This window comes from Notolabrus celidotus, chromosome 16 (genome assembly GCF_009762535.1).
Source record: "Notolabrus celidotus isolate fNotCel1 chromosome 16, fNotCel1.pri, whole genome shotgun sequence".
Taxonomy (NCBI): domain Eukaryota; kingdom Metazoa; phylum Chordata; class Actinopteri; order Labriformes; family Labridae; genus Notolabrus; species Notolabrus celidotus.
This window is the reverse complement of record NC_048287.1, coordinates 7,052,159-7,076,876: the sequence shown is the minus strand read 5'-3', so window position 1 is coordinate 7,076,876 and position 24,718 is coordinate 7,052,159. Positions and strand designations below refer to the sequence as shown.

The following is a 24,718-nucleotide window of genomic DNA, read 5'->3' as shown; positions in this document are numbered from 1 at the left end:
AAGGGTTTTGTAAGATGATGTGGTTTTGTGTGGTCTTTAGGTGCACAAGAACAGTGAAATGTACCTTTTTTTGCACTTTCACAAATAAAATAAAGGTTTTAGGGGCTTATCTGAATCTGTGTTTCACAGAGTCTGTTGTCTCTCTAAAATAATCTAGTCCTGACTCCTGATTTGAAAAGTCTAAATATTGTTGTTCTGGATGAGGACATTGTTTCATAGACTTCCTCATCCCAGCTGAAGCGGAAGTGACGAATAAGAAACTAACTTCAGCGTTGTAATATTATTGAGGTTACAAAGACGAATTCAGGAGCTCGCGGGGCAACTCCGCCCAGGACCCCAAACACCCATCAGCCATGACAACACTGTTAGCATTAGCTAGCACACAGTAAAGTCACATGATTTTGAGCTTTGTACAAGAAGTACAGTTATGTCTGAATCAGCAGCAGTCACAGCTTTGTGTGAGAACTCAAATGAAGAATTCCTCGATGCCTCTAAGTTGTTACTCACTTACGCGGACAACATTTTGAGGTGAGGCTTTGAGCTTTTGAACGCAGTGAACCAGAGATGTGTGGAAACATGTGAGCCTGACTGCTCTTGTGTAACACTGAAACTCATTTATTTTGTATTAATTGATACATGTAACAACAGCTAACATTGCTAATGAGTGCATGTTAACCCAACTGTGCTGACGCGTGGATAGATGCTTGAGGTTCTGTTCACAAACTGAGCGCTGAACCAAAACTCATTTATAAAACTGACACTTAGACTTTTCCTGATGTCTGAGCAAACAGACACACTTGGAAACACCTGACATTACTCTAGTATGAATCTATAGGGTGTTGTGGTTAATTCGGTATATAATTTAACCACATTACACACAAGTGTATAAGCAAAACTGTTAATATTGATCCATACCTTAGCTTAAATCTTTATGATAGGTATGATGATTCTACCACGTGTGAAATAAAACAAAACAAAAATCACTCCAGGTGCATCCCTAAAAATGAGAACATCGTGACAATGTTTTATATTTTCTGTCATTTATTTAATAATGTGTACATTTAAAGCGCTCTTGACTCATTACATATACACTTAAATGTGTCAAACTATTTTCTACTTCAATATTGATTGTCACTGCTGAAAGGCTAGCTGTTCATAGACAGCTGAATCAATGCATGTTAGTGGAAAGTCGACTGAAAGAGGAAAAGATGCACAAGCAACAGGGATGACCAGATCCTTGAGAGAATTGTCAAGAAAAGTTGATTCAGGCCATTTGGAGAGCTTCACAAGGAGTGGACTGAGGCTGATGACAAAGCATCAAGAGCCACCACACACAGACATCTTCAGGAAAGAGACTACAACTGTCACATCCCTAATATCAAGACACTCCTGAACCAGAGAGAACATCAGAAGAGTCCCGGAGACTGTTGCTCAGTGGTCCACTGTCCTCTTTTCAGATGCAAGTACATTTAGCAGTCTGGGTAAGAGTGTAGAGACCACACAGAATCCAGGGTGTTTGAAGTCCAGAGTGAAGTTTCTGCAGCCTGTGATGGTTCGGGGTGCCATGTCATCTGCTGATGTTGGTCCACTGTGTTCCATCAAGTCAAAAGTCAACCAGGGGATGTTAAAACTCTTCATGCTTCATGTGCTAACTATAGGTGCTGACCATAGGTGCTGACAAGCTTTATGGAGATGCTGATTTCCTTTTCCAGCAGGACTCAGCACCTGCCCACAGTGCCAAAACTACCGAATGGTTTACTGACCATGATGCTACTCCTCCTGACCTGAACCCTAAAGAGAGATAGTCTGTGGGATATGTGTCAAGAGGAAGACGAGAAACACCTGACCAAATAAAAAGACAAGCTGGAGACAACTTTTAAAGCGACCTGGGCTTCATTAGCACCTCAGGAGTGCCACAGGCTGATTGCCTCCATGCACACTGATGCAGTACATGAGGACAAAGCATTGTGTATAAATGAACATGCTTTTCAGAAGTTGGACATTTCTGTATATTAAGTTATTTTTTTAAGATCTTAAAATATTTTAATTATTTGAGATACTGTCTCATTTTCATGAGCTATAATGATCAAAATTAAAACATGAAGACTTGAAATATTTCATTTTCCGTGCCTCAAATAGAAGACAGTATAAAAATGTACCCTTTCTAATGAAATTACAAAAAGAGCAAACTTTGTCATGATATTATGATTTCTGTATTTATTTTTTATTTGGACTCACCTGGAGTAACATTAATCAGGCCGAAGGGTTAAATTCCATTACCATTTGTGTCTTCTCCACAGAAGAACAAAATATAATTTTTTTTTTAAGCTTAACTTCCTCATCTGATCTCACCTTCCACCAGGAATCCCAATGAGGAAAAGTACAGATCAATCCGCATCGGCAATCCGACGTTCTCCACCAAGCTGCTGCCCATCAAAGGAGCCGTGGAGTGCCTCTTTGAGATGGGATTTGAGGAGGTAATCGATAAGTAATGTAGCTTCTGCAACGACTCAAAGCCTATTCTCTCTCATCGCCTAATGCATAGGGTCTATTTTGTCTACCTGTCATTTGCTGTGAGTAGATGCTCTCACCTCTGCACCTCTTCCCAGGCTGAGACCCATCTGGTGTTCCCCAAGTCTGCATCGGTGGAACAACTAAAGCTCATGAGGGAAACCATCGCAGCGGAGAGGGATCAGAGGCTGCATGGAGGGCAGCCTGTACGGCCCTCTGCTCAGGCTGCTGCAGCCTCCTCCTCCTCCTCAGCTTCAGCACCAGAGGGATTAGCTGCTGCTGCTGCTGCCTCCAGCCAGCCGGCTACACCACCTGTAGCACAGCCATCATCCTTGGTAATCATGTGCTTCCCCTTGTTATCATGCAACATATCTGAAGTATGCAGAGGTAGAGTCATTATAGCAGGGTCACAACAAGGACTGAAGACACCAGCGTGATCCATACTCTCTGTTTATGTTGTTCAAGGTTCACGGTTCACTTTATTGTCATTCAATCATGTTTAAAACAGGAAGGAACAAAAATGTCACTCAGGTCTATCAATCAATCAGACTTTATTAATAAAGCACTTTTCATACAATGACATTGTAACACAAAGTGCTGTACATAAAAAACAACTTTCCCCATGATTCTCAATGTGGCTGAGGTCTGGACTCTGTGGTGGCCAATCCATGTGTCTCACGCTCCATCATGTGCCATCAGGGAAGAAAAAATCCATTGATGGAAAGACCTGATCCTTCAGTATACTCGGGTAGTCAGCTGACCTCATTATTTGGGCCCATAACATTGCTGAACCCAGACCTGACCAACTGCAGCAACCCCAGATCATAACACCGCCCCCACAGGCTTGTATGGTAGGCACGAGGCATGATGGGTGCCTCTCTTCTTACCCTGGTGCACCCATCACTTTGGAACAGGGTCAATCTGGACTCGTCAGACCACATGACCTCCTTCCACTGCTCCAGAGTTCAATCTTATGCTCCCTAGCAAATCTCCTGAGTTGTTTTCTTTGCTTGATGCAGGCCGATAATCTGACCCTTCTGAAACAGATTAATATCCTTCCAACAACCACAGGATATGTTTTCCGACACGTGTTTTTTAAGAAATGAGAAGCTACTCACGGCATCAGCTAGAGTTAAATAAGTTGTTGCTAGCTGAAACATCTTCATCACTGCAGTAATTATCCAATGGAAGGCTCCTACCTACTTGCTTTGTTAAATCCAGGTGGCGACTTGGATGGGCACTTGGATACTTCAGCACATTTCTTCATGTTCCTCTTTATCTATTATAAGTAGTGACTACTTTTCACCACTCTTGGTTTGTTTGTAACCCTGACGTTGTGTTGTCTTCCTGCAGGAGAGCAGCATGAGCTTCTTTGTGACTCTTCAGTCGAACTTCCAGCACGTGATGCAGTATGAAAACCCTGACATGCAGCAGAAAGCTCGAGACCACATCCCTAACCAGATATCTTCTGCTGCTGAACACAGGCTACAAGAGGCCCAACAGGCTGATCCAGGTAAAGTCCAGTGTGCTCCTGTGAGGTGTAGAGAGAGAGAGAGAGAGAGAGAGAGAGAGAGAGAGAGAGAGAGAGCGGTGAATCAGAGAGACCAGTGAATCAGAGAGACCAGCTCAAGTGTTTTCCTGTTTTTAGGGTGTAAACTTGGAAAAGAAGACTTCCTGGTGCTGGAGTTACTCAGCTGGTTCAAAAAGGACTTCTTCTCCTGGGTGGACTCTCTGCCCTGCAGCCGCTGCGGAGGCCCAACCCAGAACTCCGGCTCGCTCAGTCCCACCCCAGATGACCTTCGATGGGGGGCCCAGCGAGTGGAGAACCACCACTGCCAGAGCTGCCAGCTCTCCACCAGGTTTCCCAGGTGTGTGTGTGTGTGTGTGTGTGTGTGTGTGTGTGTGTGTGTGTGTGTGTGTGTGTGTGTGTGTGTGTGTGTGTGTGTGTGTGTGTGTGTGTGTGTGTGAGAGTTTAGAGTCTGTATACTGGGCGTATCATAGTTAATCACTGACTCTTACTAACTCATCTTGAAATGTCACAAAGTAAATCATCTGTTCTCCTCAAACCGTCCTGAAGTGTGTGCCGAAAACTCAGAGTCTGTCACTGATGTGAGTTTTGTTTCTTCTTCATGGTTGATATCAGGTACAACAATCCAGAGAAGCTGCTAGAAACCAGGAGGGGGCGCTGTGGGGAGTGGGCCAACTGTTTCACATTGTGCTGCAGAGCCATGGGCCTTGAGGCCAGATACGTATGGGACAGCACAGGTGAGTGCGTCACTGACAGATGTGGCTTCATGCCGATGTGATGATATATCTTGGGTCTTTGTTTGGCTCATTAGGAGGGATTAAACATCTCTGAATAGAACTACTTACAGTATATGTGAGCATGTCCTTGTTTCCTCAGTTTATATGACAATTCACTTTGGCTTCTTTGGACTTTCTGACTGTTGGTCAGATAAAATAATGAAGACTCTCCTTAGACTCTTACAGAAGCATATTGTACTCACAAGAAAAAACAGAAATCTGCTCTTTTTTTCTGAATTAATGAGATAACCGGTGCCTCAGTTGCGCTCCGTGAGGATCAGTATTTCACTGATTGTCTCTTGAGTCTTGTGCGCGCATATACTGGTGGAGAAAAAAGAAGACAATAGTGCGTGTGCTTGCGTGTGCATATACAAGCAGCAGAAAAAAAAGAAGACAATAGGATAGCATATACAGGAAGAGAAATGGTATATGACAGATGTTTGTCAGAGGCTCTATGTGAACTTATCTCTGTTGTTTCAGACCACGTGTGGACTGAGATTTACTCTGCGTCTCAGCACCGCTGGCTACACTGTGACTCCTGTGAGAGTGCCTGTGATAAACCTCTGCTGTACGAGGTCGGCTGGGGGAAGAAACTGGCCTACATCCTGGCCTTCTCTAAGGACCAGGTCAGACTCATTGGACTCACACTTTTACAAACACACCTCAAATCAGTTCAGCCTATCATGACACCAAAAGAGCTTGTGTAACCTCTAGAAGAGCCCAGGTTTAACCGTCAGACGTGCTCATGTACAGCTTCACACTTCTTAACTTGCATGGTCTCTTGATTAATGTGAAACTGTAAGAGGACCAGCTGATGCTGTGCAGTTGAGTGGATTTGCTTTGTTGCTGTGTCATTTATTTACACAAAAAAGGCTCAGTCTCAGCGGGTGATGGAAAAAAACTCTTCTTAGAAAGAGAGATGAGTTTATTTTTGATGTTCTAACATTAACACATCTTGTTGATTGTTTCATTGGTTAAATAAAGGTCGTAAATATTTACTGTTGGTTCAGAAATGAGTCATTACTCACACATATAACTGAGCTACATCCTTTCATGAAGAATAGTGTCAACATACTTGATCATAACTCTGATTAAAACCATAAAACATCCATCAGGAGTTCACCATTATCATTATTTTCTGATAAACTGATTATTGAGTTAATGTGTGCTGCTGTGTGTGATTCAGGTGGTAGATGTGACCTGGAGGTATTCCTGCAAACATCCAGAGGTTTTGAAGAGGAGGACCAGGGTTCAGGAGGCCTGGCTGCTGCACACCATCAACGGGCTCAATGCCTCTGTAAGTGTTCCAAACTTGCGTCTAAGACTAAGGTGCTGAAGATAATCTGATGAAAATCTGTATCTGATCCTGCAGAGGCAGCAGGCCCTGACTCCAGAGAGGAAGAAGGAGCTGACGGAGAGGCTGCTTGTTGAGCTGGTCGAGTTCATTTCACCAAAGAAACCAAAATCAGGAGAGCTCGGAGGACGAAACTCTGGATCTCTGGCCTGGAGGTTAGCACGAGGGGAGACCAGAGGGGGTGATACAGAGGCCTCTGCTCAGGTACACTATATTGTGTTATAATTGAGCTCACCCAGCAGTTGTAATGTTTGACTAAAAAGCATTGATACATGAAACTACTACCACAGAACGGCAGAACTTTGAACTCTGTGATTGGCAGTAAATTAAAAACACCCTCAGACTCTACCTCTCTTGCCTCCTATCACTCTGCTGAGTCACTCCCACCAAACTACTTTCAAACTGTCTGTCCTACTCAGCTGGTTATGTCCGACTCTAAGGACAGAAAGACTGAGAGCCGATGAATAATCAATAAAACTCCCAAAAGAATGTTAAAGAGAAATAACTGGTGTGTGCGGCACAGCTGCTGTTCTCTGAGCTCGACCAAGGAGAGGCATAAGAGCGAGTGAGAGAGGGAGAGAGCTGCTGACACAGGACACATTGAAGCAGGATGATACAAGTTTATGCAGAGTTGCTGTGATTGGCTTGTTACATGCATCTAAGCCCTGATTGGTTTGATTCAGACCAGACCAGTTTTTTTTAATAAGATAAATACCTATGCTGTTAAGTACCTCGTCTGGCACAGCCCCCCTCACCGCAGTAAAAGTTAGATATAGATCATAAAGAGACATTGCTGTTGATTTCAGCCTGCTTCATACCCAGGTCAAAACTCCATGTGGGAGTGTGTCAGACACAAACTTAAAATAACTACCTGCACCCGTCAGTGGCAAAAACACACTGTTGGTTGAAGTGTTTTGATTCGGATGCTTTAACTCCGCAGGATTATTTTGCAGACGTGACAACTTCCATCCCCACTGGGGAGCAGTTTCAACACCTTCTCTGTTCGTCCTTTTTTTAAGTCCAAATTTTTTTTTTAAAAAAGGGACCAGGTTTAAAAACACTAGAATCTCTCCGTCAATAAACATGCACAGTGTGATGCAAAATACAGGACTGAATCTGTAATCAATCAATCAATCAATCAATCAATCAATCAATCAATCAATCAATCAATCAATCAATCAATCAATCAATCTTTATATTGCGCCAAATCTCAACAAATTGTCTCCTCAGACTCTTTCCAAACAGAGCAGGTCTAGGCCGGACTCTATGTTCTATTTTTAACAAAGACCCAACATCAGGACAAGATAAGATCCAGTCCCATCTTACAGACAGGACTCAGTCTGATCTCATCTTAATCCACCATGAGCAGAGCACTTTGCAGCATTTAGCAAGTTACAGTGGCAAGGACAAACTTCCTTTAGCAGGCAGAAACCTCCAGCAGAACCAGACTCATGTTAGACACACATCTGCTGAGACTGCAACATGTGAGAGGACTTCGACTGAATGAGCCTCTTCCCCCTTTGCCAACTCGGGATCAGCAGCCGAGGACAGCTAACATCAAAGTTGAACAAAAGAGTTTTCATTCAAGCACAAAATGTCACAAATAATCTGTATTCTCTTCACTTCAAACTGAACTTGTGAACATAAATGACTGACAGATCACCAAGAAAGTCACCAAGTGCTCAGGCTTATATTCTCTGTATATTCAAAAGCTGATGTTTAATTCATAGCAGTAATGACTGACAGAGTGTGTGTCTGTGTGTTTGTCCTAGGCTGCAGGTTTCGTGTTCACTCCCACTGAGAGAGAGAAGAGTGACCGTTTACTGCACGTACGCTACAGCTCCTCCAAAGACCAGTACTGCAGAGTGTCCAACGACTGTGAGGAGGTTCAGTGCTGGGATCAGTGTGTGTGGAGGAAGGAGTCTGTGTTCAGGAAGCTGGAGAGCGACTGGCAGATGGTATGTTTGTCGTTGTTTCATTAACAAAGACATATCTTTAGTTTGTGCGTGATTTTTATTTTTTTTTTAGAATAAAACAGAAATAGATATAAAGTGGACAGAGTGAAACACAACCATGAGAAAAGAGGAGGCACACTGGTGTGGTTTAATAATCAAAACGATGCGGACTGCAAATCTTGTGATTGGTCCGCTAGGTAGCATTGCACTTCCTGCATTTACACTGTAAATCAGCCGTACATTCAATCTCCTCCTCTTTTCTTCTCTGTAATAACTGCTAGATGATCAATGGTAACATTTATCACCTCCAATTTAACATCCTACACTCAGAGCCACGTTAGATCTCTGTGCACAAGCAAACAGAAAACGAAGCAGGACTTGAAACAGGCGATCTAACTAGCATAGAAATCACACTGCCTACAAGCGTTTAGGAGGAGTACTGCAGAGCGGCACGGACACAACGATGTACAAGTCAGCCACTACTATGTACAGTCAACGCAGACGTACAAACCAGGCTTTATCTTTATACATTTATGTTTTTGTGGAGTCCCTGATGTCCATCAAAGACAATAAGTCTTATCTTTCATACCTCGGATTAATAACGTGTGCACAGGAGAAAAATCATCACCTAATTGGAGTCCAGGGACCTTTTTTTCCCCTTAAATACAAAAATATAAATATAACTCAAAACTAGGGATGACCACAATTAATCGATTATCGATTAATTGATTGTTAAGAAATTACTCGAAACACACATTTTTGTTATCAATTTTCCGTCACGTGGAACAAACATCATGTGGTCTCATATTACACTCAGCCATCAGGGAGGTGTTTTAAGTTTAAAGCATGTTTGGATGGGATTCAGCTGTTTAAAGGTGTTGCGCACAGCGGAGACGCTCAGCTGGCGGCTGCGGCTGCGCGTCAGGTCTCCACGTGCGCTTTTTAAAAGAGGATCAATACAAAACTGCTGCCAACAACAACACAGACACGAAGGTTGACAGCTTTAAACAGGATATTTCCCACCTTTGGATACGAAGGCAACAGACAGGTGGGAAATTCTGGTATGCTACGTTTACAGAGCAGCAACATCAGAGCCGTCTGAGCTTTTCTGCAGCGGGACTGATTATGACCCGGTTGCGCTCCCGGCTGACACCTGACCGAATACACATGTTTATTTTTCTCAATAAGAATGAGTAGACAGAAAACTGGACAATGTGAGTCTGAAGTACTTTTCTGTTAGTATTATGAGACTTCACTTTATAAGATAATGTCCGCGGAGAATATTTTAATGAGCCTGATCGTTGATATTCTGCGTGTCAAACGTGGGCCCGTATTCAATCCCGTCAGTTTTATGCATTTTGTTGCTGTAGAAAATAAAACTTAGGGGGTTAACAACCTATTTGGCCTTGTTTTTGACGTAAGAATAATAATGTTTTTTTTTTTTATCAATTAATCAATAATTGATCGTTAACATTTCCAAAAATCGATCACGGAAAATACTTAAAATGTACATCCCTACTCAAAACTGAGCTGTCTTCCAGATTTTTTTTTTTTTAGTTTATAGTAAACAATATCGTCAAAGATAGTAGCTAACCTTGAAATAAAACCTTGAAGATAGAAAACGTAATGAGTTTTCTGCCATTCTCTGTTGCCAGATGACTCCTATGTTTAGGGTTAGTGAACAGTTAATTATCAAAAGCATCAGTAGCAGTAGGTTCATTCATAACTGCACAGGAAACACAGACACATGCTCATATAAGTAGGGTCATTTTCTGCAGACCAGCTAAATGAAGCCACATGAAATCACTTGGAGGGACAACGGGGGTTGCGAGTCTTTGGCACCAATATTCTGGGGGTCGCGGGCTGAAAAGTTTGGGAATCCCTGCCTTAGAGCAGGAGTGTCAAACATACGGCCTGCAGGCCAAAACCGGCCTGCCAGAGGTTCCTATCCAGCCTCCGAGATGACTTTGCAAAGTGAAAAAATTACAGAGAAGACATTAACTGCAAAAGTAACTGCTATTTCAAATTTGTCCTTTGGGGGTCACACACAATCATAGTGCTGATAGAGCACACCTGAACGGTGCTCTGGGACTTTTTTTGTCAAAGTGACGAAAAAGAATATTTGCAGTTTGCATGATCTGCATGAAATTCATAAAGACTTTTTAGATTTGTGATCTAATTAGAACTTAAGTTTCTGTATATGCAAACTTGTATACTTGTACTTTTTTGCACCAAAACAAAGGGAAAATTCTGGTTGTCGTTATTTATGGGGTTATTATGCTATGACTTTACTTGTCCGGCCCACTTGAGATCAACTTGGGCTGTACGTGGCCCCTGAACTGAAATGAGTTTGACTCCCTTGCCCTAGATCATAGTGATAAAATGTTAAGAGAAAAAAATTTGTTCATAGTAGATTTTTTCTTCAACCAGCAGCAGAAGGTGTCATGACTAGCTTGTGTTTCATCCTCAGGTGTATGTAGCCCGAACAGAAGGCTCTTCTCAGGGAAACATCAGCTGGAAGTTTGACTTTGCTCCAGCGGGACTGAAGATAAAGTCTGTCTCCATCTTGGCGAGTAGCCAGACCTTCCACTCTGGGAGAGTCTGCTGGCACGTGCAGGCTGGTGAGGTTACTACAGAGTTCTCCGGAGGTGAGGTTATGTAACATAACGCATATTCTTGATGTGATTTTCAACATAATTCCGTCTTATAATTTCCCTCTGCTCTGTTTGATCCTTCAGACGGGACCATGCAGTCATTGCAGAGTCTCTCCGGCTCCTCAGAGTTCATGATAGTAGCAGGACTCAGTGGAGGAGAAGGGGATTCCTCATGGCAGCACTCTCAGCTCTTCAGACAAAGCTTGAAGGAGACAGAGGAGTCTTCATTTGAGATCCTCGTCCACTTAGAGGAGGCTTAACGTTTGTTTTACTCTTCCAAAGTGGACCATCTAGTTATTTTTCCTCTGTTGATGAGTTCAGAGATCGGGGTGTGGATGATCATTCTGTATCAAGAGAAATCCGTGCAATATTTTATTTAAACTTGGGTCAGTTCTCCAGGATGAGTAAAGGAGAAGTCTCTATTTTTGAATCTTTTTACAAGTTTTTTTTTCATTCATATACGCGTTACTCACAAAACACCACCACCACCACCACCATACACGCAGCAGCCCACAAACAGCTCCTGTGTTCTTAAATACCTGTGTTTGTCAATGGAGTCTGGTAGCTTTGAAAAACTTGCTGTTTCGGCTGTTTCTAGTTTCAGAACTGGATCTCACGTTTACACAACAAGGTGTCTCTATGGATTGGGGCTGTCACTTCATGATAATTGTGGCCACAAGTATTCCAGATTACGATATTATCACAATTAATAGAAAACGTAGAAAAACACAAAATTAAGGTGAAATTAGGGGAAGGATGGACAAAGTTGGAGCGACTTGTAGCCAGAAACTTCTAACTAAACTAAAACTCACCATCTGCTTCTACATGTTTGTTAATTGTTGTCCACCAACTGTTTTCACTTTTTCCATGTGGGGATAGAGTACCTAGCTGACATGAGTAGAGATGCATTAGAAGCCACACACTGCAGTAAAGGCTAGGTAGCTGGTTACTCAATCTTCTTCTGCTGCTTCTTCTACATCTTCCCTCTGTTTTTGGTGGGTTGTAAAGAGCCACTACTTCCCCACTCTTATGAAAAAGTTAGTTACACAGTATTATCGTATATTTCATTTGTTTTTAAAGATGTTTTTGTCAATACCGGTATACTGCCACAGCCTGACTAGGGATCTTTTCTGAGGTATTGCGAGACACTAAGAATACTAATCTGAGCCGATCTGTGGAAGTCAATTTTTAATTTAACAAATCCCAAAGTGTTGTGTTCAAAAATACTGGACTGCCCCTTTAAATATGCATATTATTGAAGTCACAAATCTTCTATGCGCCACTTCTGACAGATCTCTGACACACATTTGTTTTATGTCGTGATTTGACAATGGGCCAAATAACCCAAATAACCCATAATGACACCTGCTGTAGACAGTAAACTGGTAAAGAGAGTTAACTACAAAGCTATATCTGCTTTGTCTCCACTGGGAATGTGTGTGTAAGTTTTGATGCATGGAGGCTTTCCGTATCAGCAAACCAAGGTTGATGCTTGTATTCCAGTTCTCCATCCTGTGTTAAAACTGGAGGGAAGACTGTGGTTTGTTTCCTCACAGGTTGGTTGTCACTATGCTTATTACAACCAAACAAGCAAGTGCTTTTCCATCATTTCCATATCAAGCACTAAGCCAGGTGGCATGCTACTTCCTTAGTAGCTGTTTTGTAGCGCACACATCACACGCGCATTTTGTGATTTTTCTTTTTTGGGAGAGTAATTTTTTATGTACATCTTGTTTTTGTTTCATTGTGATTAGTCTGTGTATGATCATTTATTACAAGTGGAAGGTAACAGCTTTTGATGTGAGCCTAGTTTCAGCTAGCTAGCAAAAGCTATATGTAAATGCTGTGATCGGCTAATTAGAGAACGCAGGAAGAGAGAGAGAGAGAGTGATTTAAATTGTTGAATTATTTTCTTAATGTTTTATTGTTCAGTGAAAACATTTTAAAAAGTCCAACAGTTGTACAGACAAAGAATAAAACATGAACTTTACATTGAACAATAAATGAAGATGAGGGTTAAACTTGTCGTCTTTATTAAGCGATGCCATTTTCTTCAGTGTGTGAGTCTTAAAAGATAGATGGGGCAGTGTTTGTTGTTCATCCAAAATATCACCTGTTTAATAAATCTCAGCTGTCTCCACACGCACATCTGGGGAATCAGAAACATCTTACATAGCATCTGAAATTAGGAAACCCTAGGTGAGATGGTTGGATTCTTGGCGCAAATTCACGACTCTGGCGGTGGCTGCATGATCAAAACTTTTGTACGTGCACAAATGAAAAAAGCTGTACCTCTTCTACACTTTCTCCATCATGTCTTCCTGGATATAAATGAGCTTTTCCACAATTATTTTTGACTTAAATGTCACATTCATCTATTCAGGATAAATTGATCCATATCGTCTCAATGTACATGTTATTAATTTTGCTTACTTTAAAAAAATGTTTATAATTTTTTATTTACCTTTTCCATTATACACATATACACCTTAACAAACATTCAAACAAAATAAAACAGAACAAACATAAAAAACAAGCTCTCTTTAAATAAAACTAAGCTGATAAAAAAATAATCTTCAATCCCAACTCAAATGATGCATCACTGCAACAATTATTTCATTGATCAATATGTGTATTTTAACATTTGATTATTTCTCAATCATTTTTCAAGAATAACTGCATCACAATTTTTATTTTAGGCCCCTTTAATGCAGATATTCTTTCATTTTTTAATTTTTTAAATTTTTGTAAAGTGAGGCAGCACATGCACGGACATTCACAAAAGCATTCTACAAGACAAAGTCTAGAGAGTAACAGAGCAATGCAAGAAAAAATAAATAAATAGTGACCCTATGTGCTCTCAGACAAGTTTGCTCAGTGTTGACGCTGTCCATCAGCTGGAGGCTGAGGTTTACACTCTTCTGCAGGGGAGATGAACTCTGAGGTTTGCATCCATCCTGATTCCTTCTCTGCAGCGCTGACCTTGGTGCGCTTGTTTTCCCTCCTGTCTCAGTCTGTACTGCTTCCCGGGGTTCAGCTCTTGCCTTCTTCTCTGTGGGCTTCTTTGGTCATACAAAAATGTTTGTCACTTGAATCTTTCACCAACATATCAATGATTTAGGAAATTAGATTTTTTGTTGAGAATTAGATGAGGCTGAATGTAAACCCATTTTACTTCTGATCGTCTTAGTTTTTTGACTAATCAGTTCAGAAAAAACGGTATCAGAGCAAGAATTTTTGTTACAATCCATATTTTCTCAATTTTTTATGACAAAAAACACAAAGACAAAAACAAATTAATGTAATGAATAAATCTTAATTTTAGAAAAACTGATTTTACATAATTTATGGGAAATTTCAAACAAAAAGACAAAATTGATGAGCATTAGACAGATGGGATTGATTCTATAAACTGATAGAACAAAAACAGTTATGCATTGTTCTGTTGTTGTTTATGTTTTCTAAACCCTCATAGCAAGAGCCAACCTGTCACAGTGTCTGCATGTGTTTGATGGTTAATAACTTGCTTTTAAATATTTAAATGAATGAAAATGTAACCTATTTCTACTTTTGAAATCAAACTTCAATCTGATTCAAGAAAGGCCACTGTATGACATTGATCATGAGTAGTACATGTGACAACCGACCCCAGTCTCTCCTAATTATTATATACTCCTAAGTTATTTTTTCATGGTGCAATTAAGGAAACAAATCATTAAGACGCGTATGTGTTTAGTCTGGTGGACATGTCAATTGTAAAGCCAGGGCAATGGATTTATTTAATTACACACCGCTTGCTTCATGACTGATGGAGTGGATTTTTGCCGCCATCTTGTGTTGAAAGAGCAGCATAGGTCACTATATGTTGTCCCCTCTCATTGGTCGAAATGCCGGTGCCTTTGAAAACCCGCCTCCTGATTGGTTGGTTCATCCGCGAGACGATTCGCCGTCTGTCTTGCAGATGGAGGAGCCGGACAGTGGATGCTACTGCTAGCCGATACTCGCTTTGTTTTTAAATGAAAAGTATTTAAGTAATTCGATTCAGGAGGATTTTTATTAAACTCCTATTTTATTTTGTTGAGTTTTCACATGAAATTGTAAACCTATTTAATGCGCGTGTTTTGTACAGTATTTATTTAGCAGTAAGTAGCCCGGCTAGCATCTTTGTTGGAAGTTTAGGCCTGCAGAGCTCACCGCTTGTCGATTTTAACAATAGCCGCCGATACACTCCCCTCCTCTGCTTGTTTTGATCCATTCAAAGGGTTGCCTTCCATAGAGCAGGTAAAGAACATGAGAGCTAAACAGGTCTGGGTAGCTTTCAGAGACTAGGACCTTTGTTATGCAGACGGACTTTTAATTTGGCTGGAAGTGGAGACATTTTGAGAGCTGCATCACAGAGAACAAGACCACAAAGGAAGATGTCCAACGGCGCAGCAGGAAGCGGGGCTCTGGCTTGGATGGTAAGTTACTTTGTGATAAAACTAAACAACCTTTCGTTTGCAACATGTAGGAAGCTCTTTGTGTTAGATAAACATGGTGTACGCTTTGGCTATAGCATTTAAATCCCCGAGCATGTCCACAGAGTGAGGAGGACTCCCATTCAGAGTCTGCGAGAGACCAGACAGCTGCTGCTGCTGCTGGCTCCATTTAAACACTGTTTAAAGGGCAGTCCTGCTGCAGGACTGGGGGGTTTAAAAACGGGTTTACTCTGAGGCTCGATAACAGTATGCTTCAGGATGAAGACAGCATTAATACTTTACATCATTACTCTAAAGAAGAACAACTTGTGTTGAGTTTATGTTCATTCATTATAAATAACTCTGCATGCAACACAATCCCACATGTACATTGCATTACATGTAGTACATACATGATTGCATTGTTGTTTCCTGTGCAATAACAATGGTTGTAGTAAGTCTTATCTGTGTAGTTAATCAGTAACCTCTAGATTACTTTCACTTTATGATTGACTGAGAATACATCCACATTCACATGACAAACACCTTCAAACATACTTTGATTCCTTTGTTTTTAACCGGTTTAACTGTGTTCCTAATTATTATCTTGTATTATTATTTCCAGTGTTTACTCTAAAGTGTATATTATCTGTTTTTCTGCTGGCTGTGTAAAGCCTGACTGTGAAGTGTGAAGCAAAGGTGTTGTATAAATGAAATAAGCTGAACCTGAAACATGTATAAGCTTTTCTACGTGTGCCTCGGGAGGGTTGTACACACTTTATTAAGTGGTGGACAAACTTCACTACTTTAGTGAAGTGTGGATCCTCTGGTCAAATATTACTCCAGTACAAGTGGAAGCTGCTCAGTCACATAATTCTTTGAGTTAAAGTCCTGGAGTGATTGTTTTTAAAAACACTTTTAAATGACGTTACATACGGGTTATCAGCAAAGCTGATTATTACGCCCACACTGACGCGCTTTATCTAAACTCTCATGTTCTCACCCTCTGAAATTCGAGGATTTATTCTTTTACAAAATAATGCAAATAATGTTAAATCTAAATCAAACTCATTTCTGCACACTGTACAAAAGTTACTTTCAATTCAGGAGAGTCAATATGATCTGAGAAGTGTTTGTGAGTTTACTGTACAGAAAGCTAAATAAGGTTTTAAAATAAGAAGTGTTTCTGATGTTGGGGTTGAACTGTGGAGTGATGACAGTACACATTTACAAACCTGTGATTCACTTTTGGTTTTCAAATTTTTTTTTACATGTTTGGGTTGGTTTGTTTTTGTTTGTTTTAGTTTGGGTCCGTTTGGTTTGGTTTAGTTTGGTTTCTTTACACTGTGGAAGCTGGAAGCTTTATTTGATAAAATGTAGGCAAGGCTTGAATAAGTATTATGGTTCTGCCTTTTCAGTCATCACTTGATTCATTACTGGTGCTTTATTGAAGGTGTCTGCATTGTGAAAATTGTTGTGTTATGTATGATGACTGAATAAAAAAAATAGATAAGGCAAGGCAAGTTTATATATAAAGCACCATTCATACAAAGAGCTTTACAGAGTTCAAAACAAACCAAAACAATAACAATCAACAAAACGTACAGCAAACACTTCAAACATTTAAATTGTATTTGTGGCCATTTCCACAATACATTATTGCAGTAGACATTCTGCTATTTATCTTTATTTAGAAAACATTATTGACATATTTTTTTAAAAGTTATACTTTTGGGCATTTTACCTTTTATTGATAAGACAGCTGAAGACAGACAGGAAATGTGGGGAGCAGAGAGTGGGAGAGGACATACAGCAAACAGTCGCAGCCGGGAATCGAACGGGCAACGTCTGCGACGAGCACTCTGTATGTGACCGCTAGACCACCAGCGCCCCTGATTTACGTTTTCTACTCACATGTTACAGATTTCCAGCTCTTAAACTATGAACAATAACAAGAACAACCAACCATAGAATTAAAGCCACAGATATGCACATCAAGTATGGCAAACACCACTTAGACAAGAACTACAGGTACACAGTTTGTTTTCAGGATTGGCTTTAAGGAAAGAAAAGAAAAGAAAGTTAATCAGCTGACTTAAGAACAAAAGTAGTTATTTTAAAAATCACAAAATTAAGTAGAGCGAAAGTCATTAGTTTCCCCCAAAAAATACTACACCAGGAAAGTTCCAAAACTCAAAATCTGTGCCTAAGTACAGGACTTAAATTTACTCTGTTAGTGTCCACCGCTGCTCTTTTCACAAGGTCAATAACCAGTCTGTTAGACGGGCTACCCCCTTCCTTCTGTAACACATCCTAATCTATTCAGGACAGTGTGAAATCTTAGAATCGCCTTCAAAAAATGTTTGTATTGATTACAAAAACCTGTCTGCCATGGTACTAGACATGGCCAAAGTGAAAATATGTCCACTCTTTGGCTTTTTCCAGGATTCTGTAGCCTTCTTTGAACCGAGCGGTACTGTACCTTTTCATAGTGGATTTTCTTTTTGGAAAATGTGACTTCTATTTTATTTTATTTTTGCAAAACAACACAACTTCCAAAGCATTTAAAACTTATCACCAAAATATTATAGCGAGCTAGTAACATAATTTTACACAACATCTCTTAAGCTTGGTGTACAGGTGAGGAGGTTTAAAGTGCACCATGGTATAAAGCCTCCCCTGTAGTCTTTAGTCTAACTATCTGTCTCCAGAATCCAGAAGCCACAGAGCGGGAAGGGGTGTTCACCCCGTGGTGGTGAGCTCAGATAATCAGCTGTCAGCCGCACCTTTCAGCAGGGTCATTTCTCCGAAGGTCCTACTCTGGTTTTAAATGAGCTATGTGCGTATTAATAACAAAAGCATCTCTGCCTAACAGGAGGCGGCGAACGGGAGAGGTGACAGCAGCAAAATGGAAGGGAGCAAGAAAGACAAGGCCAGTGCCAAGCTGTCCGTGGAGCGAGTTTACCAGAAGAAGACCCAGCTAGAGCACATTCTGCTTCGTCCAGACACCTACATCGGCAGTGTGGAGCCCATCACCCAGGTGAGTCCAGAGAAAAGTGCCTGAAGCCTTTAGAGTTTATAAAAATGTCATGGTGTTTGTTTGAAGCTGAGGGTTAGACAGCAGCATGCTGCATTAAACAAACTCTTGTGATATGTAACTTCTGCTCTCGCTTAGTTTCACATTCCAACCATGACGTGGGCATCACAGCTGTTTCTGCTGAAACTGTCCGGCCACTTGTAAACAAACACAACAAAGAAGTGATTCAAAACAAACACAGAAGCAGAGGGCCTCATGTTTACTGAAAAGACTTATCTGTTATCCCACCATGATAAGATCCTCTTTAATGATGATTGAATGAGTTGTTTCCTTTGCTCTTCAGTGTGCTTATTTAATCATCTAATAATGTTTCTCTGTTTGAAGGCTGTAACATGTTCCCTCCAGTTCCTCAATCATTACAGTGTTCTGTCTTCATGTGCAAACTGTGAGCTATAAAGGATTAGAGGGGCGATGAAGTCAAAAACGCCTGTTATATGACAACAAATCAAATCAATAATGGAGCCTTTGAAGCTTTTTTAAAGAATAATAAATCTTTCAATCAATCAATCAGACTTGATTTATTAAGTACTTTACATACAGTGACATTGTAAAACAAAGTGCTGTGCATAAAAACAAATTCAAATAGAATAAATTAAGAAAAAGATATACATTATAATAAAAACAAAAAGACCACCCCCCCCCCATCCTAATCCCAATCCCAGCCTGACCCCAAACCCACCCCAAAATGCTACTATTAAGAACATGATATATGCAACAATAATAAAAACAAAAATAGAAATGAAATAAATAATAAAATAAAACAGAAGTTGCTGAACGACCCGAGGAAACACTGGAGATAAAATCACATGTTGAAAACTCAAGACAGGGAATTAAATTCACCAAAATAAAATACATTTCTACGATAATAAAACACTAAAATATTATTATTATTATTATAATGAATGAATGAATGAATAAATAAATAAAATCAAAAGTGACTAAAACTTGAACTAGATGATAAATAAAGTAAGGTGAAATAAAACTATTATAAGAATATGACTCAGTTAGAAGTGAGACTAAAAAGGTCGGTCTTGAGTTTGCTTTTAAAAATGTTGATACTCTGTGCAGCCCTCAGATCTTCAGGTAGGCTGTTCCTCAGACGTGGGCCGTGATGATAGAAAGCTGCCTCACCATGGGCCTTTTTCTAACTTTTGGTACAACTTAAGTCCACTACCTGAAGACCTGAGGGCTCTCACAGGCTCACGCTAAAGCTGTTGATGCCTACACCAGTTATAAAGAACACCCGTGCCAGCCTTTAAAATGTGTATTTCTCACTGTAACTGAGACTTTAACACTGCTTATTTGAAGAGCTGTGTTTTGATAGTCGTTGTGTTTTAGACTCTTTCCTTCAATTACTCACATCTTTTTTTAATTTTTCAGCAAATGTGGGTTTTTGATGAAGAGGTTGGGATGAACCAGAGGGAAATCACCTACGTCCCCGGACTCTACAAAATCTTTGATGAAATTCTCGGTGAGTGAAACACACACATTTCTCAAACCTGCCGAGTTCGAGGCTCATTCGTCGTTGGAAATAGTTTCTTATGGAGCCGGGGTATTGAATCTTTATTTCCACTGTGTGACAGTCATTCACTGAATCACAGCCGGCTGTTGGCCCTGCTCAGCAGCATTGATCCACAACTCTGTGGGGAGATTAGTTTCCTTCTGTGAGCTCATCTTTGTGTGCTCTGTTTGCAGCCTGAATAGAGACGTTTGTTTGAAAAGAAATCTAAGAAATAATATCAGTGTTTCAGCTCTTTTGTCAACAAATCAACAAAGTAAGTGAATGAAACCAACTTAGAGTCTGTTGGAGGAATAGCTGCAAACTTTACAAACAAAGATTCAAATAGCGTTCATTCTTTCAGATGTTATTCTTTTATTCAAATGGAAATATCCTCAGAAGTCTCTTTCTCTCCAAAACAAAAACTTGGTATTAGAAAGAGACAACATTGTGAGTAATGCAGTTTCTACTTGGAAAAAGAAGAAGTGATTAATGATAATAATAATTCATTTTATTTACAGGTGCCTCTTTCTGAGCACTCAAGGTCACGGCACAGGGCAGAGTTTAAAAAAGAACAATATACAAATTTGGCTGATAAAATCAACAAGACATGATGCAGTGTAAATAATGAATAAAATGAACAGGATCAGATACAGTGCAGTGAAGGGGTGTAGTTACAGGGTATATGACAGTTTAAAAAGATGTGTTTTGAGATGGGATTTGAAATGGAATAGATTACGCACTTTTCTCCTTGTCCTCGCTTCATGATCAAACCAGGATGTCTCGAGGGGCTGTGAGCTGAGCTGCAACAAGCTGCTCAGTGTTTTCAAAGTTTTTGCTGGGAGCTTAAATTTACCCAGAGGTCACCTCCTGACTAATAAAGCAGCTTTGTCTTATACAATGTCTCTTTCTAGATGTTCTCCAGTCAGGTTTTGGGGGCTAGGAACCGAGTTGTAACATATTAACTTAAATCAGCTGCTGCTGTTGCTTTAAGTCTTTTCCCTAGTGGCTGCATGTTGGTCGTGTGATGGCTGTGAAAAGGCTTGATCTTCATTTGGGTGTCGATAATAACTAGGGATGGGCATTTCAAGCCAAAATACTATTTGATAATCATTGGCTTCTATTCAACAAATCACCCTGTTTTCACCCTGAATCACTCACTCATAGTTCTTGGTGAAAAAAGAGAGTTTATTGACCTTGTATTAAGGTCCTATTAAATAAGGGTGACACTTCTGGCATGCTTTTCAAAGTAAAAGCTCATCTATTTGATCATTTTCACCCAATGCTTTTATTCTGAAATTTCATTAGGGACAGTTATTTAGTGAATGAAGTCACCGTCACACATCACATCACTCTAGGTGTGTTCTATTAATCATGACATATTATCAGAAGATATTTCTACCTGTGTGATCTCCCTCTCTGTCCCTCGCACTGCATTCAGTCGTTTCAGTGTCTGTGAATGAAACACGACTTTTCATGACAATTAGACCAATACCTGAACTCTTTGTAGCACATGAAAGCATCCCCTCGTGTGGCAAATCATGAATCGTGTCAACTTAGAGCGAACAGTCCTGGTGATCAAACATCATGAGGTTACAGGAGATACGCCTTCTCTACTTTTCCTGTCCTTTGTTTTCATCCTCCTCCCTTTGTTTCATTACTCAGGGTTGTTTTCGCTCCTATATGTAAATTAACTTCCTACTCTTAATGTGAATAAGATTGTTTTCTGGGAGTTTGACCTGTATAGGTATATACAAATGGCCTGTTAAGGGACGAGTGATCAGTATGTAAATGTTATTCATGTGTTGATTATAGCGAATTTGCATGCCACTTCTGTCTTTCTTGTTAAGAATAGATCTTAAAATTTATAAACCAACATTTGTAAAGCAAAGAAAGGTGACTTGTAGACACTTATGGACTCATTTAGATAAAGTCAGCTAACACAGCCTTGGTGTAAAAACAGGCGTTTCTTCACAACAAACACTTCAAAGTTTGATCTTTTCCCCTTTAAATTCTGCATAAAGGAGACTCCTGTGGCTCGATATCACAGTTTGGTGTGTTCCTGGATATAACAAAAGGAGAACATTTGTCTGTCTTTGAATAAAACAGCTGATTAGTGAGGTGCATCCTGAGTGGAGTACAGCCCTGTGTTTCCTGCATGCTCAGTCAGCTATCCTCCTCTACACAAAGGTTAATAAAGCAGTAACACAGTCTATCTGTTCGTTTAAACGACTCAGTAAAACGTGGGAGTGATGCTCGGCTCGTAAAGTAATCAGGTTTTAAATGATGCTGTTCACCACATGAGAGTGTTGTGGATGATTGCAGGGTGTTATAAAGGTGTTTGATTAACGACAGCGTATGACTGTGTGGATATTACCGCGGTGTCTGTGTAATTAGGCACAGGCCACAAGCAGACATTCAGGACGGATTCACTCCCAGGTTGCTGCTATCCAGACAACAAACACTTTACAGACATAGCTTATTAACAGTTACAGTTCAATCTGTAATCAAGATGTCTCACTGTTAGGATCTCAACACATCCTCTCCTAATCTTTAAACACTACAGGCTTGAATTAGCTAAGCGCATCACACAGTCCTATTGTCTGATGTAAAAGCTTTTAATGCATCTTTTTGTCCAACCAAAATTTGTTTGAATAAAAAGTATTTCCAAACAGAGCAGGTCTAGACCGTACTCTATGTTCTATTATTAACAAAGACCTAACATCAAGACAGGATAAGATCCAGTCCCATCTTACAGACAGGACTCAGTCTGATCTCATCTTAATCCACCATGAGCAGAGCACTTTGCAGCATTTAGCAAGTTACAGTGGCAAGGACAAACTTCCTTTAACAGGCAGAAACCTCCAGCAGGACCAGACTCATGTTAGACACACATCTGCTGAGAGTGTGTTGGAGAGAGGGATAGAGGGAGATGAAGAGAGAGAGAGATGATGGTGGTGAGATTGAGAGTAGTAGTTGTAGCAGCTGGAGTCTGGCACGTCCACAGCAGCTACTAATGTGATATTTCAAACATTAACCAGCAGTCTCACTGTTTTGATAAATAAATGTAACAGTCTTTCTTTTAACATCACTGCTCTTAAATCTTTAAATAGATTTGTCAGATAAGTGTTCATCGTTTTGCTTGGAGGCTTTATTTCATACGGGTAAATATTTAAAATATAGGAGCTTTAAAGCTACTGCAGTGGCTATTTGACTTTCGTAAAACAAAACTCAAATCAAAACCGTCCATGGGGCACGGGGAGAGTGGATTGTACACAGGGTCCAAAAGATTGCCAATGTACAGCCAAGTGTGCAGTATTTTGGTGGTTTATTGAACATCAAAAAAAGGCTTCATTCAAACAATAGGTAGCGTCTTTGTGCTTTCAAATCTGCCGGTAAAAAAACATTCACCGTCCCCGGTGTCCACCCCATCCTATATTACCTTCTCATCTAATTACACGTCACCCTGTGCAAAACTATCAACCTATAAAACTGAGCAATGAAATATATTGATAACACCTAAGGCATCAAAGTTAATCCTTAATTACCTTAAATGAAAATGAAAAGTCAATACATTAATTGATTAAAGTAAAAATAATCAAATATATGAAACAATGTAAATAGCTACAACAGCTACAATGAGGAGTATTTAGCTGGCTGAAATTAAAATTAACGTCTCATTGTGATGTACAAAAGCAGATGAGATCATCAGTATAAAGATTTACTTTTTTCATTCATTTTGACATAAGGAGCTGGGGAGTGTTTCAGACCATGTTTATCAGTTTGTACACATAAAAAATCCAGCAAGTTACATTGAACTGTTAAAATAAAGAGGGAGGACATTTGAAGAAGTTACTCACTTGAGCTTTATTAAAAAACAGTCAGAATCAGAGCTACTTTATACACCTATGGCATTTAAGGCAGAACAGGAAATATAGAAAACAATGCTCTGAGTTATTATGTTTCATCGTGTAGTTTGACTTTCAGAGCCTCCTCTCTGGCTTCATAGTTTATTTACCTTTCAGCATGGTATGCAGCAAATGTACCATAACAAATCAGACAGTGGTCCGAACTAAAGCTAAGAATACAAAGTAGTTATAAAGATTGGGAATTTATTAAACTAATGATGGGTAATCTGCTGTAAAGGTGCAGCTCACGTGGTCAAACCAAGCGGCAACCTCCGGTCTAAGAATATGAGTCCAATGTGGAAGTGTTAATAACTGCAGTTCATCGAGGATCCGCTTGAGGCTGGCTTCAGAAGTATCGGAAACCACGTACACACCAATTCAAAAAAGCCGATCTTTACAGCAGAAATAAACATGTTTACAGACTGGTACAAAAGACCAGTGTAGTCTGGATAGCTCATTTCTTGATCGGCACACACTGTACGGGGGGTGAATTTCAAAGATATTAAGATTACAAGTCTTCCAATGAGAGGCACAGCTGACTTGATTGACAGGCGGGAACACTGTAGCTGTTAGAGAGGAGGCTCAAACTCCACATCCTTACGTCACAATCGCTAGACAGCAGCAATATGGCTTCCACTGATGTTTGGCCTCAAAACAGTGCTCAGGAACAGATGAGCGAAGTCACGGATACTACGTCCATTGTTTATACAGTCTGGGGGTCGAACAAATTGCAGAGAAAGCAATCCATAAAAAAAAACAACCTTTGAGGATTTCAATGATGGTTGAAAAAAATTAAAAAGATTATTTATTGTGAAGCAACCGAAACCACACCCCACAATGTTTGTTGCTTCTACTTGATTCACGGTTAATTTTCTGTTCTTTTCATCGACAGTCAATGCGGCAGACAACAAACAAAGAGACAAGAACATGACAGCCATCAAGATCACCATTGATCCGTAAGTACTGTGTGTCAGAGCACT

The 24,718-nt window shown here is 40.1% G+C and overlaps 2 protein-coding genes across 3 annotated transcripts in view; both read left to right on the top strand.

Annotated features, from left to right (window-relative positions):
- Positions 1-284: 284 nt before the first annotated feature.
- On the top strand, positions 285-12,799 carry ngly1 (N-glycanase 1). Its single transcript, XM_034705299.1, has 12 exons — positions 285-528; positions 2,363-2,477; positions 2,610-2,846; positions 3,865-4,024; positions 4,160-4,379; positions 4,655-4,776; positions 5,296-5,441; positions 6,002-6,112; positions 6,188-6,373; positions 7,942-8,127; positions 10,595-10,772; positions 10,863-12,799. Exons 1-12 carry the CDS (start codon positions 428-430, stop codon positions 11,036-11,038), a joined length of 1,938 nt encoding a protein of 645 aa, XP_034561190.1. The 5' UTR covers positions 285-427; the 3' UTR covers positions 11,039-12,799.
- A 1,917-nt stretch (positions 12,800-14,716) lies between these two features.
- top2b (DNA topoisomerase II beta) overlaps positions 14,717-24,718 on the top strand; it is a 45,214-nt gene continuing 35,212 nt past the window's right edge. Inside the window, exons 1-4 of one of the 2 annotated variants that reach the window (XM_034705297.1) lie at positions 14,717-15,238; positions 18,111-18,275; positions 19,713-19,803; positions 24,631-24,694. In XM_034705297.1, the coding sequence (XP_034561188.1) occupies positions 15,197-15,238; positions 18,111-18,275; positions 19,713-19,803; positions 24,631-24,694 (362 nt within the window). In that variant the 5' untranslated portion in view covers positions 14,717-15,196. The remainder of the gene's footprint in view (positions 15,239-18,110; positions 18,276-19,712; positions 19,804-24,630; positions 24,695-24,718) is intronic. The other variant, XM_034705298.1, reaches the window with a different exon arrangement.